Genomic DNA, 14,467 nt, shown 5'->3' on the forward strand with positions numbered 1-14,467 from the left:
AAAAAAAATTTTCCTCAGTTTAGTCGCAATAAGCGTATATTGATTGGTTTGCACAAAAGTTATAGCGTCTAAAAAATAGGGGATAGTTTTATGGCATTTTTATTTTTTTTTACTAGTAATGGCGACAATCTGCGATTTTTATCGGGACTGTGACATTATGGCGGACACGTCAATTTTGACACATTTTTGGGACCATTGGCATTTATACAGCGATCAGTGCTATAAAAATGCATTAATTACTGTAAAAATGTCACTGGCAGGGAAGGGGTTAACACTAGGGGGCGATCAAGGGGTTAATTGCGTCCCCTAGTGTGTGTTCTAACTGAAGGGGGGAGGGGACTGTGTAGGGGAGATGATAGATCGCTGTTCATAGTCTGTATGAACAGACGATCAGTCACTTCTCCCCTCAGAGAACCGGAAACTGTGTGTTTACACACACAGATCCTGGTTCTCCGTGTGCCCCAAGCGATTGCAGGAGCCCGGTGGTGATCGTGACCGCCGGGGCACTCACATCGGCTCCGTGGGCGCGCACGTGCCGCGAAGCGAAGTTACGTAACGTTGTTTCGCTCAGCCGTGCCATTCTGCCGCAGTTCAACTGCGGCGGCTGGTCGGCAAGTGGTTAAAACTCTAAAGTTGGCTCATGGGAATGTCCTTTATTAACCAAGTCCTTTAATCAGTTACAAAGGCTGAGAATACTGCAATGAGAGGTGTAGAGGGGCATGGCAGAGCACTGACCTCAGAGCAGGAAGTAGTGTATTTAAAGCCCCTGTCTTGGGACATTCCAGAAAGCAAAGGAACATAAGCAAAGATATGTGTAGGCTTGTGCCTGCACCTGCTTTTTTGTCAGAGGTCAGTTTATTTAAAGGAGAAGTCCAGCTGGGCTTCTCCTATGGGTCACAGGAGTACAATGCGTTTGGCACTCCTGCAACCCGTTTTCAGCAGAGAGCGATCTAAAGTCCACTCTCTGCTGACGTCACAGGAATCAGTCCAGGCACCGCGCCATCCCGACAATAAAGTCTGGATCTGCCAGGTGTCTGGACTGATACCGTCTCAGCCTCTCAGCGAGCCATTGATAGACTGAGAAGACCAACCTCTGCCCCTCCACAGCCTAGCGCTCCAGTGAGCGCGAAGGGGGGGGGGGGGGGCGAGAGCTGCTGACTGACAGGCAGCAGCTCTCTGCTCAGGGAGCTGACAGAGCCGAGCCATCAGCGATGTTCGATCGCTCGGTTCTCAGTATAGAGGCAGCAGGAGACAGATATAGCATTGGACCGATGCTGCATCCACCTAGGTAAGTATGATTAGGGGAAAATGAATGTTTACTGAGAACAGGTTCACTTTAAATATAATCTAATAAAAACTGGATTTAGTATGTGAAGCTGCAAGGGTTAATGTACAAAATAAGCTGATCTCCTAAATCAAACGCCCAAGGATAATCCATGATCTGTACCAGACCTGCTTTTTATACAGGATCCATACTTGTCAATGCCCATCCCCAATATCGCATCATCATGATTGATGGCAAGGGCAGAATTTGAAGCAGAAGTTTTCACAGAGAAAAAGTCTCTGTGTTATTGTAGTTTATGCTTAGTAAGCCTCTTTAATGATTTCAGCCTCAGCCTCTCATTTTTTTCTTAATATACCCCCGTTTACTGGGAGGCAATGGGGTTGATTTACTAAAACTGGAGAGTGCAAAATCAGGTGCAGTTCTGCATAGAAACCAATCAGCTTCCAGGTTTTACTGTCAAAGTTTAATTGAACAAGCTGAACTTACAAGCTGATTGGCTACCATGTAGAGCTGCACCAGATTTGGCACTCTCCAGTTTTAGTAATTCAACCTCAATGTCTGAACAATTCAGACAGTCACCCAGCCACCGGATACAGGGGTTGATTTACTAAGGGCAAAAAGACTGTGCACTTTGCAAAGTGCTATTGCATTCTGCATGCGCAGTTCCTCCAGAGCTTAGTAAATGAGCAGAAGCTCTGCTGACTTTCATCATCCAATCACGCGCAAGCAAAAATGCTTTTTTTTTTATTTTCCTTGCACGTGATTGGGTACTCTTTGCAAAGTGAAGCCTTACCTCATTTACTAAGCTCTGGAGCAACTGCTATTGCAGAGGGCAACTGCATTTTGCAAAGTGCACAGTCTATTTGAGTTTAGTAAATCAACCCCACAGCGTTGTCCTGCTGACATCATTCTGTCAACAGACACTTCTTGGTCCCATGTAGCCATCTTACTTCTGATGTCATTGAGAGGCCCGTCGGCGGGCATCGTGATGATGCTCTACTCGGCCCGCTCCCCTCCTACTTGCTGAATGAAAGACTAAATGCCACCTACGATATGTGATGTGCATATCCCAGGTGGCCCAATGAACACTATGCACATTGTCTGCCTAGGTGAATGACATGCATGAAGGGGCGGGCGGCATGATTTGTGAAGTAAATTAAATAAAACACTGCCCTACTGCTATAAAGTAGAGGTTGAGAGGAGGGAAGTAAACAATACACAGGGTGTAGATCTGCTTTAAGGCCTAGGTTTAGTAAAAAAAAATAAAAATAAAAATAAATCAATGCAATGTGTTCCTTCTGCTGCTGGGTCCTTGCTTTAGCTGAAATCTTTTTCCTCTGACCTCCCCCCTACCCCCACCAGAGGACCTGCGATAGGCACTCATCAAGGGTGCCAACTATGCCCACCCTTTTCTTCCCCTTCCTCCATTCATAGGGGGCATAGTCTGGCACTTTTTAAGTGCCTGTCACAGCTCTTTCAGCACTATTAACTACGTTGTCTTATTTATCTCAGCCTTTTGGCTGGATCCAGGTACGCTTGTGCCTGCACCTGATTTTTATGCCAAAGTTCAGTTTAGCCAAATGTAAAAAAAGAATCAAATGGATGTGCTGCCAAATTCAAATATTTAGGCTTACTTGCAGCATTTTTCCTTTTCATAAACTACTTTTTATTCATTTGAGATGTGCCTTTAAACTTGTTAGGAAAATTGACTTTGGTAGTCAATTTCTTAGCACGGTCCCCTCCCTACTTGCACGCCATAGCCTTCTCCTCTCCTGTGAGTGTCACTAAAGCTTCATACACACAATCGGACTTTCATCTGACTTTTCCGTGGATTTTTGTCCGAAGGGGCGTTGGCCGTTAACTTGTTCTGCATACGGCAGAACTTTTTCAGCCAACATTCCCCAAATCACGTGGTTTTGCAGCTCTTTACCGCCACCCTTTGGGCAACTTCTGCTATTGTTGGCTGATGTTTAGCATTGGTTCTGAGCATGCGTGTTTGTACTTTGGACTTTAGTCCGATGGACTTGTGTACACACGATTGGATTATCATCCATCGGACATTTGTTGCTGAAAAGTTTGAGAGCATGCACAGCGAATATTTGTCCGTTGAAAAAACGAAAACAATTGTCCGATGGAGCATACACACGGTCGGATTGTCCGATAAAACAGGTCAGTCGGACCGTTGTTGTCAAAAAGTCTGATCGTGTGTATGGGCCTTTACCTTCTATGCTGGCCCAGCCAAGCTTTCCTTCTCTTCACCTCATGACATAACCTTTTATGTAGTTGCTGGGACAGGAACAAAGAGGAACATTATAAAGTGTTAATTGAGTGACAGTTCCCAGTCTGCTGGACTTATGGACACATCCAAGATGGGGGCATCCAACAGGTCTCAGGGCTTTTGGATGTCTACACAAAATAAAGAGAAAATAAAAAAAAAAACACAAATAATACCACAGTCTACCCACCTGGAGGCTGCTATCTCAACTTTTGTCCTTGCTACAGCCGCTGCTCTTTGAGCTCCTTCAATGGCCCGATCTACTTTTTCTTTTGTTTTGGTGTTCTTTATCGGGATAAGCTGTTTTCTTATTCCACGCACTAAAACATTGTTTTTATACTTTCCTTCTTCCTTTGTGCCATCAGGGAATATGGTACATCCATATCCATGCCTCCTGTTATTCAGCCATTCGCCCTCATACTTCATTCCATTTGAGCGCTCACTTACTCCAAATCCAGTACGTTTGTCATTCTTCCATTCCCCCATGTAGGTTTCTGTGGTGGTGGCATCTACATGATCTTCTACGGGACAGTAATCAGAGTCTAGATCTCCAAAGCTAATTGTAGAATTTGCATCACTGGAGCTTATTCTACTCATAGCTGCATCGCTTCTCACAGAGCTACGCTTACTAGATATAGAGATCTTGGACTCAGACTTTCGTAGCTTTATGCTACCCAACAGTGATCCTCTTCGGAACAAACCTTTCTTTTTGCTAGTCATAAGCTCGGAGTCACTGTGAAAATTCAACACAAATCCTCCACGCGTCCCTGCAGGACTATCTGCTCCAATGTCATGGAGCACTGTGCCATTACTCTGTTCACTGCGAAGTGAAGATAGAGAGGTTCGAAGAGGTGACCGGATCACCGTAGCCATGCCATAGGGAACACTCTGGCGGACACCATATCCATGTCTCATGCCTCCCATCCATTGCCCTTGGTAGGTACCTGTAAAGCAATGAACATCAATGTCAACAGAATGTCAAAGGAAAAACAAATGCCAAAACTACATTTCATAAATGATTGTAGCATTGTTACAAACATTATACTGTTTTTACATGTAAATGGATGCTTTTTTTATTCCCACTAAGGCCCCTTTCACACTTGTGCGACTTGTCCTGCAATGTTGCATGACAAGCCGTACCCCATGATTTCCAATGAGTACCATTCATATCTAAGCGACTTCGAATCGCAACGACTTCAAAGTAGTCCCTGCACTATGTTGTTCTGACTTTGAGGCGACTTGAGGTCCATCTGACAGCTGTGATGTGCCGCACAAAAACTGGCACATCACTTAGTAAAATCAGCACACATTACAAACATTGTTACACACACATTTAACCCTTTGATTGCTCCAGTTGTTAAAGTGGTAGTAAACTCAGTTTTACCACCTGTACCTACAGGTATGCCTATAATAAGGCTTACCTGTAGGTACTGTGAATATCTCCTAAACTTGAAAAGTTTAGGAGCTTTTTGGAGTGCATGCAGCCGGTGATGTCACCGCCGCATGCACTCTAAAGGTCCGGCATACTGTGTCGGACCTTCAGAGCCTGTGCCGTAAACGGCGGCTCCCATGCACATACGCAGGAGTGAGCAGTCAGTGTATATTATTAGCACTGATCACTGTATTAGTGTCACTGGAGATGTCAGTGGCATTTAGTCAGTTCCCACAAAGCATCAGTTAGTGTCAGATTGCGCGCCATCCCGCTATAAGTCGCTGATCGCAGCAATTACGTATAAAAAAATAAATAAATACAAATTCCAGTATATATCTCATAGTTTGTAGGTGCTATAACTTTCACGCAAACCAATCAGTATACACTTATTGGGATTTTTTTTTACCAAAGACATGTAGTAGAAAACATTTTTTATTGGATGTGTTTTATAACAGAAAGTAAAAAATATATATTTTTTTAAATGTATGCTCTTTTTTCATTTATAGCACAAAAAATAAAAAAAACGGTGATTAAATACCACCAAAAAAAAGCTCTATTTGTGGGAACAAAAAAAATATAAATTTTGTTTGTGTACAGTATTGCATGACCGTGCAATCGCCAGTTAAAATTGCGCAGTGCTGAACAGCAAAAAATGGCCTGGTAATGAAGGGGGTAAAACCTTCCGGAGCTTAAAGTGTTTGCTACCCCAACATTTCATATTCCTGATATGTGCCTGCTATACTATGTACTTGTATGAGAAAGTATACTGTTCCCTTTGTATTGCTTCCTTTGTGTGAAATTCCTGGGGTTACTGCCAGTCCCTCCGCTTTCCTATTAAAAACTAACCACACTAAACAGGAGAACACAGCGTGGTCAGTTTCTCTAGCTGTGCTAGGAACTCAGCCTGTTCTCCTCCAATGATCAGGCTTGTCCTGACACATCCCCTCCGCACAGCCATTCATTGGGAAGCTCAGCGCGTTGCTGCTTCTCCTCCCCCCATCTCTTATGCAGCTGAGAACAGAGGGAAAATGGAAAAAGGGTATTTATAATATGTTTTTTCATATCTATACAAAAATGTTTTGCCTTTTATTTCTATTTTAAACTGAATGGGTTTTACAAGGTGATCGTTTTCAATTACTTTAAGTGGTTAAAAAAAAGAAAACTTTAATTCATGGGCTGTTCTTTAATTTTTTTATATCTTTGGCAATTCTGATCAAGTGCATAATACATTTTTCAGCCTCTTCCACAAATGAAGATTATCTAGTTTGTTAATATTTAGTAAAACCAAAGTTTCAGCAATGTTATTTATGTCTTCTCCAGTCTCCTGACATCTAGCCATGTGTGAAGTGCTGAAAGCTAATATGTAGGTCATGTACATATTACAAAAACATAATGTGCACACTTTTTCAGATGTTCAGATCCTCAGCAGAAAGCCGCACTTCCCTTCACACATCCAGAAGTCCCTCACATCCTGGAGAGCAGGGTTCTCCACAAGCCATTTTCCTGTTTATCTGGTCATCCATCTCCTTTTTTTTTTAAAACATGTCTTATCACATGTAAGAGAAACTTCCTTTGTTCAACTCCTAACCATTCAAGAAGGACTTGCACGTGTTTCCACATCAAAACATCCGACCAACAAATCAAGTCACTTTTCCCACAATGCTCATCAGATTTTGGGACTGTCCTGACTTATTTATGCACAAAACTAACAGAAACACGCGACTGTAGTGCTTACAAGAGATACGAGCTCCAAGTGTGTGGAGGAGGAATTCCTTTTTACCAGAGAATACAGAGATATACTGTAAATCGCACAGCCTACACTGTGATTAGAAGATGTGCGTTAGTCACCACATGTTAGGTGTAGTTGTCCATTTACCTGCCTAGTGTGGGACAGATATAATCTAAAGAACTGGATGACTCAACTCCTAGCACTCAAAGGGAGATTTGGTGCTTTCATTTTGGGGATTCCAATATTTGGCCTGAATGGAAGCTAAATGCTCACCACACAACCAAAACCATTTATGTTGGCCCAACCAAACGTTTGTCCATATTACACATTGTGAGTTGTTTGTTTATTGCAATGATGTTACAAAATCAAAGCAAAACTGTTAAAACATCCCTCCCATTAGACCTCGTTCACATGGACATACTACAGTGTACGCCCCTGTGAGGGCTGAGTTTACCCGCACAGAGACACACACAGCTGCTGCTCCCAATATGACAAGGGTGTGGATGCATGGCTCTGAATACACACTGTCTGCGTTCGGGGACATGCGCCCACACCCTTGTCAAATTGGGAGCAGTGACTGTTGCACCTCAACTGACAAGATTAGGACTGCCTGCATTGCCAATGCCTATATTGGAATGCACGGGAACACCTGTGCATCCCTGTGCAGGTAAACAAGGCCCTTGTTTGGTCGTATACTCTAGTATGCCCATGTGAACGAGGGGAGGTGAATGGGGAATCCTCCCCACTAAGAGCCCTGCTGGCAGAACACACTCATCTGTGGCTGCAGCCAGCTGATCAAGAAATTTTCCAAAAAGACTGTTAGACAATCTAACAATCAATTTCTGTATTACAGGAATGGCCACACATGGAATGAAATTTGGTAGAAATTCAGTCCATCTATGGCCAGCTTTATACTCACCTGTCCTAGATCTTTGCCAGAGCCACTGCTGCAGACTCTCCTTGCAGAGCAACCTATATCCCAATTACTATTGAAAGGCTATAATGGCTAGTTTACACTTGCTTCAAAACATGGCTTTGGACATGCTTTGTTAAAGCAGAACTCCGGCCAACATTTTTTTTCCATGTCCTTGTTGCTGATCTCCTACCTTCACCAAGTTTGCCATCCATGTTCTTCTGACATGGTGGTCCCTGACATGGTGGTCCCTGACATTCGGCACTGGTGATCCCTGACTGGTGGTCCCTGACATTTGGCACTGGTGGACACTGATAAGCTGCACTGGTTTGAATTTAATATAAATGCATTACATTTATCAATTTAATGTTATTTATTACTGTAAATGCATTAAATTAATGTTATATTAATATGCATTTATATTAAAATGCTTTGCATTTATAAGGCTGTAACCTATCATAACGCGTGTTATGTATGGCTTGCTGGCTGTAGAATGAGGGGTGTGATTTATGTTGAAGTGGGCGAGTTCACATTTACATGTACAAGCCTAGTGTACCTCCCACATTCACTCCCATCCCAAAGATTCATGGGAAATGTAGTCTGATTACAGTTGGAGAGAGAGAAGAGGATATGATGCAATCACTGTTGTAAAAAATCCTCCCTGCCAAAAAAAATTAAACATTATTTAAATCAGAAAACTGACTTCCTGAAAATCAAATCAGTCATATCTCTTAAACGGTAAGAAATTTCACAAATGTAATAACGGTTTAGTGTTTTGTGTGTGTGTGTGTGTGTGTGTGTGGGGGGGGGGGTCGGGGGGGTGTACTAATGGGGGATTTTTTGAAAAACTCTCTGAACGCCAGTCAAAGCCCCTGTCACTAAATAAAATAGCTTACAGTTCTGTTTACACCTTGCTTTTGCTTGGTGCTTCAATGAGGCTTCGGTGGGGTTTTGGTGGAGCTACGATGAGGCTTCGGCGGGGCTTCAAGCGAGCTTTGCAATGGACAATAGGCCTTGTTTTGAAGCAAAAACAGAAAAGGATTTCTGGACCTGAACCTATTTGGAGGTAATTGGATGTAAACGGGCACAAGTCCAAATAGACTAACATGGAGCTTCTGACCAGGTCTCTGTGGACCTGATGGGACTTTCCTTGTGAATGGGACCTAAAACATGTAAAAACACAAGGGGAGATTTACTAGAAGTGGAGCACAAAGAATCTGGAGCAGTTGTGCATAGTAACCAATCAGCCTGTAACTTCAGCTTGTTCAACTAAGTTTTGAAAATAAAACCTGGAAGCTGATTGGTTACTATGCAGAGCTACACAAGATTCCGTGTGCATCAGTTTTAGTAAATCCCCCCAATGAGTAGCCATTTGTTCAGAGGTTAGCTTCTAGAAGATGAGAGCAATTAGCATGTTCCCTACATGACTGATTATGTCCCCCAGTGCTGCAAATAGACTATGCGAGAAAATAAGTTTAAAAAAAAGTGTCTTTTTTGACTGGAGTAACATGAATGTTATCAAGTATTAATACTTCCCGGCTAGAGTATTTTTTTTCATTAAAGTTCTACTTTAAAATATAAATGAGCCCTGAGAAAAGTTTTCATGGATGAGAAGCCGGGGATTACCAGACAAGCCTGAAATCATTAAGTAAACAATCTTCAGGAAAAATATATAACCGCACTAAACAGTAACACGTGGAGACAAGCTGAGGGCGAGAAAAGAACAATTTAGCATGACTAACCCGTATGACTCCGCTATGCCAAACGCCATGACAGTGGTATTATAATATTTACTTTTCCAGTGTAAGATGCTTTTATCTTTATGTAGATAGTGTGTCAAGAAGCCATATTTAAAGATGTTGCAGGAAATGGAGAACAGTTGTTTAATAAACCTGAATGTTGTACGTGGTTCCCCCTCATGTTTATTTGATCTGTATAAACATGTAGTTACAGTAATGCTCACCCCCCTGGCGCTAGGTAAAATATATACCTTTATTTTACAATTACTTCCTCCCCCGTATGTTTTCAGACTGTTTAAACACAACCTCCCAGCTGCAATCTTACACATTCACCATTCCACAGTAAAGCGGAAGAGTTAATCACATATGCCTTATCTAATCACAATGGGCCTCATCTATGGATGGCTTTAAAAAAAAAAAAAAGTTGTATGGTCAGATTGTAAGGTTTGTTTGGTGACCCCGAGCCAGTCATTACTACACATGACAATCAAAGATTATGTTTTTATTTTTCACAAACTGCACTTGGATGGAGAAATGAAAACTGATTGGAAGCTATGAGCAACACTGGCTGTGAGCCATTCAATCTCAAAGATATGTTATAACAAGGCTCATAAAATTCCAGGCGCCAGGTGCCATGGCAACTAGAAATTACATCCTGGCTCCTGGGCTTTTCTCAGTCCATTCACAGTTGGCACCATGCACAGGGATGCACAATTCCTATCGCCCGGAACCCAGGACATGTAGCACCAGACCTCCTTCATAACTCTAACCTTACAACCTAGAGGGGGGCCTTTAAAGCATTGCTTATGGAAATTATAGGGTACTGAAGTTTGTCACCAATTCACAGGTGCACGCAAATTTAAGGATTGACATCTTGGGTATCTATTTACCTTTGGCTTTTATAGTTTACCAAAAAAGTGGGTAATTTATTGCATTTTTGTGCCCCACCTAAAATGAACTTTAACCACTTCAGCACTGGAAGGTTTACCCCCCTTCATGACCAGGCCATTTTTTGCGATACAGCCTGCATTACTTTAACTGATAATTGCTCGGTCGTTTAACTCTGTACCCAGATAAAATTGATGGAATTTTATGGAATATTTATTTATTGTACTAGTAATGGTGGCGATTAGCGACTTATAGCGGGACTGCGACATTGTGGCAGACAAATCGGATACTAAGTGACGCTTTTTTGGAGACCAATGACACCAATACAGTGATCAGTGCTAAAAAATATGCACTGTCACTGTACTAATGACACTGGTAGGGAAGGGCTTAACATCAGGGGTGATTAAAGGGTTAAATGTGTTCCTAGGGAGTGCTTGCTAACTGTGGGGGGGGGGGTACTTTAACTGTGTGAAGAGAGAGATCCCTGTTCCTGCTTAGCAGAAACACAGGATGTCTGTCTTCCCTTGTCACAGAATGGCGATCTGCCTTGTTTACATCGGCAGACCGCCATTTTGTCTCTCTTGGGCATAATCGGCGGGTCCCGGCAGACATGCAGACACGGGGTCCACCAGACACTCTCGCTGTGTCCAATCACAGCAGGAGCAGGTCTCCAGACCCCGAAGTGCATAATCACGTACCTGTATGTGATTTTGCACAGGGAAGCCACCTTGCCGCCGTATATGTACTGTATACGGTCGCAATCGGTTAATGTGTTTTTTACTGAAATTTTGTGTTTCCCAAACCTTATGTGTGACAAAAAATTGGAACTACCACTATTTTATTCTCAAGGGCATTATAGGGCTACATAAGAAAAGGGGTTTTGTCGTTGAAAATAAAGCTTTGTTAAAAAAAAACAAAAAACTGGCTCCTAAATTCAAAGCAAATTTGTCAAGCCCTGCAAATTGGTTTTTGTTGCCCATGACAACCTGAGTGTCTCTTTCAGGTTTCCAGTACTTTATGAGAGGCAGAACTGATGGCCAAAGAACAGTATAAGGTTAGAAATAAAAAATAAAAGTATGTGTCTCTTAAGGCAACCAGTTTTTCCCTAACATGTTTCTAGGGCAGTTATGATAAGATTTATAACCTAATATTGATTCAAAAAGCTTTAAAGAAGTATCACCACAAACTAAAATGTGTTGAATCACTTAGGGACCTGTGCTGTGGTTGCTGAGCTAGCAAGGTCAACAGCGCCCCCCACCAGCCCCACTGCAGTTCAACAACGGTGCTTAGAATCTATAGTTAGTTGTGAGTGACAGCGCACACAGAGGAGCACTCATCTCTGGCTGCACTCTCAAACAGAGCTCGCTTGATGACCAATCTCTCTTCCTCTAACAACATATGCAGCTCTGCCATCTTGCAGACCTTTGCAGCTCTTACTTGTACACCCAAGGCACTTGTGTCCAGTGCATGCTGCCACTTACTCACCAAAAGCCGCTAGCTAGTACTCTAGTCTCTCTCCCCAGAAAAGAACGTGGGTGAGTCTAGGTTCAGTTGTTGGTTCTTGGGTGTGCAAGGAGGAGATAATGGCTAGCAAGCATGTTCTGTTGGAGAGTATTTCCAAAACCTCACCCAGGTGGCTGGTTACCACCAGAGCAACTACATCCAGGTGACAGCTGTCTGATTCATGTCTACTGGCTGACAGAAGAGAAAGGGCACACACCATACTGATACATAATATCGAGTTCAACGAGAATAAATTGAGTAGGGGAAGTGGCTACAGTGCTGTGCTGTAGCTTTTACAAACCGTAAATTGGGTTTCAGCATGGGGTGGAGCTGACAGTCAGCACAAAACAAACTTAAATATGTACTTTTATTGCACAAGATGGCCATGGATTAGAACCGGAATAAGTGCTGCATGTTTTCACTAGGGGAATCCACAACAAATTTCAAGTTCTGGTAACACTTCTTTTATTTTAGCTTTTAGTCTATATTTTAGCCATATGTCTATAGACTTCAAATCCCATTGACAATATACTTGTGAAGGGCCTGTGCCACTTACACTCACCTTACCAGCGTTCTCTCATTGCCCCCTGCTTAGGAAAATACCTGGTGATTCCAATTATGGAGGAGCATGTAAATGTGGTAGTGCCTGAGTCTAGTAGCCAGATACCAGTCCTAAACACTGTCACATGATGCAGGGGCTAACAGATCTACTTCCCCAAGCCCCCAACAAAGGTCACACTTCAGATATCAGTGCCAGCTACAGTGAAGGCAGAAGCTGCAAGGCAGTTTTGGCAAAGCGAGTATAATTGGAGAGGGACCTTTACAAACACCCTGTCATTTTGCACAGCATGGACAAGTGTCTTTTTGAATATTATATTTAAAACTTAAAGCAGATCTCCACTCAAAAGTTACACTTTAAGTTATCCCCCCTTCCTCCCCTGTCAATTTTGGCATGTCATTTTTTTTGGGGGGAGGGGGGGGATCGGGTACCTAGTTTTGACAGATACCTGCTCCCATTTCTGCTCAGATTAGCTAGGCAATCCAAGCAGAAGTTCTCCTGTCCCCCTCCCAGCCAACTGTAAAGCCACAAGCAGTATGACCAGCTGCCCACAGTTATGATGCCAGTGGCGGAAACCCCAAGGCTAGTGAAGAACTAGCCTGGGTGAGGACAGCGCTGGATCCCTGGACAGGTAGGTGTAGCCCAGGGAGGACAGCACTGGATCCCTGGACAGGTAGGTGTAGCCCAGGGAGGACAGCACTGGATCCCTGGACAGGTAGGTGTTCTTTTATTAAAAGACAGCAGCTACAGGATTTGAACCTACTGACTTTTATTTTATTTTTTTTCCCCAGAGTGGAGAACCTCCTTAAAGTGTTAAAGCTGCTATTAGAGAAATATGGTACTACCAGTGCTAACTCTTGCATGTTCCAGGGCAGTAATCATCATCCTTGCTTTTTTACTTAGTGATTTGCTGACACAGACAAGTGTGTCATCCAGAAGCCCAAACCTTAATGACTGCATATTACTTCCAAGTTACCAACTCAGTACATAGTGAGAATCAGATTGACAGACCCGCTGCTTGCACATGTAAAAACACATCAGCCGTGAGATCTCCTATAATCCTGTCAAGAAAGGTTCTCTTTAAATGTACTTATCTTTCCATTTTAAATATGTTAGTATTTTAATGCTGGAAGTGTGTTCCTTGCTGGACAGATGCTCCAAATATCTTGATTATGCAACAGATGCCAGTTAACTAAATTTTTACATTCTCTGATGACACTTCAACACTCTGCATATTTTTGGAATTTTATCAATTCTTCAAAGAGCTATTCCCATAGTAACCCTCCTGCATGATCACAAGGATACCAATGCAACAACCAGCCCACACACATCAATCAGATCCAAGAAATTCAGTAATGTGTGCATTCAGTGGAAAGGAGTTCGGTGAATTAAGTGTCATAGAATAAGCAGCCTCTAAATAGGCTAGAAAAATACAAGTGACCCCTGTCTTAACAACTATTTTATATATTTTTTTTATCAGAAAAACTTATTTTTAAGGTACAATGCATAAAGGCACATACATAGCAATGCAAAAAGCAAGGTAGGCATTAGTACATAAAGTATACAACAGAAAGAAAAGCGGAATCAGGCATAAAAAAATGCAGAAACAGAAACTCCAGAGTTGGCCTTCAAATGGTATAATTTGTTATGAGGAAGAAGGGGACGGACAAGGGTCACAGGAGAGAAGCATGGGATAGGAAAGGAGGAGAAAAGGGGGGGGCGGAGGGGAGAGGGACGTGGGGAGAAACCCCATAGAGATCTGCAGGTGGTGCTACCAGCTCTCAATGAGGGGGTATATACAAATTGGCCATAGAGACCGACTGACATCTCAGAGCTCCCCATCACCCCAAGAGTCTATCCAAGCAGACCAAACCTTGTCAAACTTCGTCGGGCACTTCCAGTTTAAGTAGGTAAGTTTATACAAAGGCAATACCCTGTGCACAGTTGACGGCCAGGAAGTGATCAAAGGAGGCTGAGAGGATTTCCAACAGAGGAGTATCTCTCTTCTTGCATAGAAAGAAGTGTAGCAAATAAACAATTTAACATATCTATCCAGATGGAAGTCCTCAAACACATTTAATAGCAGAATTTTTGGGTTCACTCAGATAGGCAGATCACAAACTGAGTTGACATCAGCCACCACC

At 42.7% G+C, this 14,467-nt stretch overlaps 1 protein-coding gene across 1 annotated transcript in view; it reads right to left on the reverse strand.

The window, feature by feature from the left end:
* Positions 1-14,467, reverse strand: part of JPH1 (junctophilin 1) — a 202,385-nt gene that overhangs the window by 158,882 nt on the left and 29,036 nt on the right. The window contains exon 2 of the mRNA XM_073631818.1: positions 3,751-4,504. Coding sequence (XP_073487919.1) covers positions 3,751-4,504 — 754 coding nt within the window. The remainder of the gene's footprint in view (positions 1-3,750; positions 4,505-14,467) is intronic.

Source organism: Aquarana catesbeiana, linkage group LG05, assembly GCF_042186555.1.
Source record: "Aquarana catesbeiana isolate 2022-GZ linkage group LG05, ASM4218655v1, whole genome shotgun sequence".
NCBI lineage: Eukaryota > Metazoa > Chordata > Amphibia > Anura > Ranidae > Aquarana > Aquarana catesbeiana.